The sequence below is a fragment of the Gavialis gangeticus genome, unplaced genomic scaffold (genome assembly GCF_001723915.1).
Source record: "Gavialis gangeticus isolate Ggan-Ray unplaced genomic scaffold, GavGan_comp1, whole genome shotgun sequence".
In the NCBI taxonomy this organism is placed as follows: domain Eukaryota; kingdom Metazoa; phylum Chordata; order Crocodylia; family Gavialidae; genus Gavialis; species Gavialis gangeticus.
In genome coordinates this window covers 97,903,328-97,906,818 of record NW_017729022.1, presented here as the reverse complement: position 1 = coordinate 97,906,818, position 3,491 = coordinate 97,903,328, and the positions used below count along the sequence as shown (strand labels likewise).

The 3,491-nt window shown below is 39.6% G+C and overlaps 1 protein-coding gene across 3 annotated transcripts in view; it reads left to right on the top strand.

Annotated features, from left to right (window-relative positions):
• The window catches only part of KRAS (KRAS proto-oncogene, GTPase), a 56,506-nt gene that overhangs the window by 21,175 nt on the left and 31,840 nt on the right, over nucleotides 1–3,491 (top strand). For all 3 annotated transcript variants that reach the window (XM_019515692.1, XM_019515691.1, XM_019515690.1), the window contains exon 3: nucleotides 1,926–2,104. In XM_019515692.1, the coding sequence (XP_019371237.1) occupies nucleotides 1,926–2,104 (179 nt within the window). The remainder of the gene's footprint in view (nucleotides 1–1,925; nucleotides 2,105–3,491) is intronic.

The following is a 3,491-nucleotide window of genomic DNA, read 5'->3' as shown; positions in this document are numbered from 1 at the left end:
CTGGTGGGGCTCCCTTGCCCCTGTCAGCTCCCAGAGCTGCTCTCTGCCTTCCCCTTCCCCCCACCCTCCCCTTCTGACTTACCAGCTGGAGGCAGCTTTCCACGCTGCCAGCTCTGCTCCATGCTGTGTTGCATCTGCACACAGCACGAGTATTTAACAGACAACAATTATGCAGGTTTGCTTTTTTTTGGAGTGATGGTGCTATATGAAGGGCTAATACACATTTACTTTTCACGAATAGTGACATATGGTGACAAGTAAGTTTTTTTTTTTTTTTTTTTTCCCTCCTTTTGTTGCATTCAGTTATCGTCAACTATGATAGAGCTGATGGCAAAAAATGGGAGCGCAGTTTTCCTATTTAATAGGAACAGGAATCACTTTCTGAATTTCTGTACAATGGAACAAAGTATAAACCTTGATTTCAGGCTTCCTGAAGCTTGGGGGCTTATTACAATCTTCTCCAGTTGTAAGCACTGGTTTGTATTTTTGCAGTAGGTTTACTGTTTCTTACTTCAGCACTGGCTTTGCATTTTAGGGAAGTGGATATTTCCAAAATTCTGTCAGAGGTGACCTTTATTTTTAAGGGACATAGCCATGTTTGAAGCACTTAACCATTATTGTTACAGATAACATCCAGGGTTATAATAAGTATAAAATTAAAGAGTTGTTTTTTTCCCCTTTGTGCATTTGACAAACTGCACTTTGTATGGAATTGGTATCCTCCACCCCATTCCAGATCAGTTAGGTCACTTTCCTTGTTTGGTTTATATGAGACCCATATAACCAGGCAGAGACAAAGTTTAAAATAGGAGTTAAAAAAATGTGAATACACCAATTGATAGACAGCCTGAGGTTCCGGTATAATACCTGAAACTAATCTGTATTGCAGTAATCAACTCTCCAGTTTTACTTAGTATTAAAATCCTGTTTTATATAAATAAGAATAGAAGTGATATTTTCTGAACTCCTATACCTGATATGCATTTAGGAAAAGTATTTTGTAACGTAAACTTTTCATACATAGATAAATCCTTTTAAGTGCTTTGGCATAAGCATGCAACTTTCTACACACAGGATGCATCTTTATGTGTAATTAATGTGACACAATAAACTCTGGAGCAATTCATGTCAGAGTAAACTGCTCCTGGGCGCAGCATCTACATATGTGCCTGGAATAGCAGCAATATGAGCTGGGGTGGAGCAGGCCCCTAGCTGGCTGGGCTGCTGGGGTGCAATTTATGCCCCCTGGTCACCACCTACGTGTGCGTTTTATCTGAGTCAAAACCCAGGAGGGCATAGCTCTTTACACAGCCTGTTCTTGGATTGAATGGTAATTAATTTGAAGGATTGTCCCAGGAAAAAAGTGTTAGCTCAGATATTTCATAGGTACTTAAAGTGGGATAATTAGTTCATGTGTCTGTAGGATCTCAGGCATTTATCCTAGGAGAAATGCGATACCTGTTTTAACTAATGTATAGCTAGATTATACCTGCTTGTTTCTGTAGCCTGGGTCTAAATGAAAACACAGCTAAGACGCCAGTGAACCTCTGACGTGGAACTCTGTCCAACTTGCAGATATCCATGAAGTAAAGGGTGAACATTGCCACTTGTGCTTTGAGTGGGTAGGAGCATACAGTTTTTTCTAAGATTATGGAAACAGGTTGTAGTAATCGGAACAGGAAAACAAGAATCTGCAATCTCAAGTCTGTTCTTCATTTTCCTTCTGGTTTGCTGTATGATTGTGAACAAATGACTTGGTCTTAGTTTGCCTATCTTTAAAATTGGAGAGCTAAAACTTTAACTCATAGGCATGTTGAATTTTGTTTAATGTTCATAAAGCATTTTGAAATCCGTTGTTCAGTTATATTATTTAAGTCTTTCTTCTGATGTGTAATTTGGAATTTTTTTTTTTACTCTGTTCTCAGGATTCATACAGGAAACAAGTAGTAATTGATGGAGAAACCTGTCTCTTGGATATTCTTGACACAGCAGGTCAAGAAGAGTACAGTGCAATGAGGGACCAATACATGAGAACAGGGGAGGGTTTTCTATGTGTATTTGCCATAAATAATACAAAATCATTTGAAGATATTCATCATTATAGGTAAGTCTAATAAAATAAATTACTTTAGTAATTCTCCAAAGAGGGAATGATTTGCTTGCTTCTGCTTACAACCAAAGATAATTTATTTCTTACAGTTATGGAATTGTAACATAATCATATTTCCAAGCTAGCAGTGAGCAGTTACTTTTGAAGTCAATAAAACATTAAAAATATATCTTTTTATTTATTTTTTTATTATTTTTTTTTGGTCACCTAGCCAGAGTGATTATGCAACGGGCTGCCCATTCTTGGAGCGTACTCACAGTTTTGGGTTGATGGAAGAAGGCTGGTTGAAGCTACCTGAAAATTCCTCTAGTAGTTTGTTTTTGAAATATAAAACAGATGTAGAGATATGGGCTTCAGAATTAGCATCCTACTGAGATTAATAGAAATCAAGTATGGATCAAATTCTGCCTTCCTCATGGCTGTAGAGTAGTACTTCCATGGCTGTAGAATACAGTTAAGTAAAGTAATTCTGATCTTTGTCTCTGTGAAATGTGCCTGTGAAAGCAGCGGATGACACAAACACTTACGAACATCCCAATTCTGTGGGGGCAACTTTTCTGCTATTTATGGCTGGAGCTCTTCTCTTTTAGTAGTCTGAAGTAGGCAACCAAATTCTATTACGACTTGATAGATATTATATTAAGACTTAATATCACTCAATCTTTCCTCCTCAGTGTCTGTTTTTTATATATGAAAAAGTTCTTGCCTGTTCCATAAATAACAGAAATATATTTTTAAAAAAAAAGTAGAAAAAAAATCCATGTGACTTTTTAACAAAAATGTGCCTATCTCAGTAGGACTCTGCAAATTGGGGAAACTACCTACATTTACAATATTATTTGCCATGTATAAACCAAGTCATAGTTGGTTAGCCTTCATCTAACCAACTATGGGGCCGCACCCAGAGGGTGGTAGTGGATGGGTCCTTCTCGGCCTGGAAGGACGTGGGCAGTGGGGTTCTGCAGGGCTCGGTCCTCGGGCCCGCGCTGTTCAACATCTTCATCAGTGATTTCGACGAGGGGGTAAAAAGCACCCTGTTCAAATTTGCTGATGACATTAAGATGTGGGGGGACATGGGCACACTAGAAGGAAGCAACAGGCCACAATCTGACATAGACAGGTGACAAGGGTGGGCGGATGAGAATAGGATGGGTTTCAACACAGACAAGTGCAAGGTGATGCACCTGGGGAGGAACAACCGGTACCATACCTACAGGTTGGGGAACTTCCCTGTTGTCAGCACGGAGGCGGAAAAGGATCTTGGAGTCGTCATTGACTCCAAGATGAACATGGGTCGGCAGTGTGGGGAGGCAGTTAGGAAGGCCAACCGTACCTTGTCATGCATCCACAGATGCATTTCAAGCAGGTCAAAAGAGGTGAT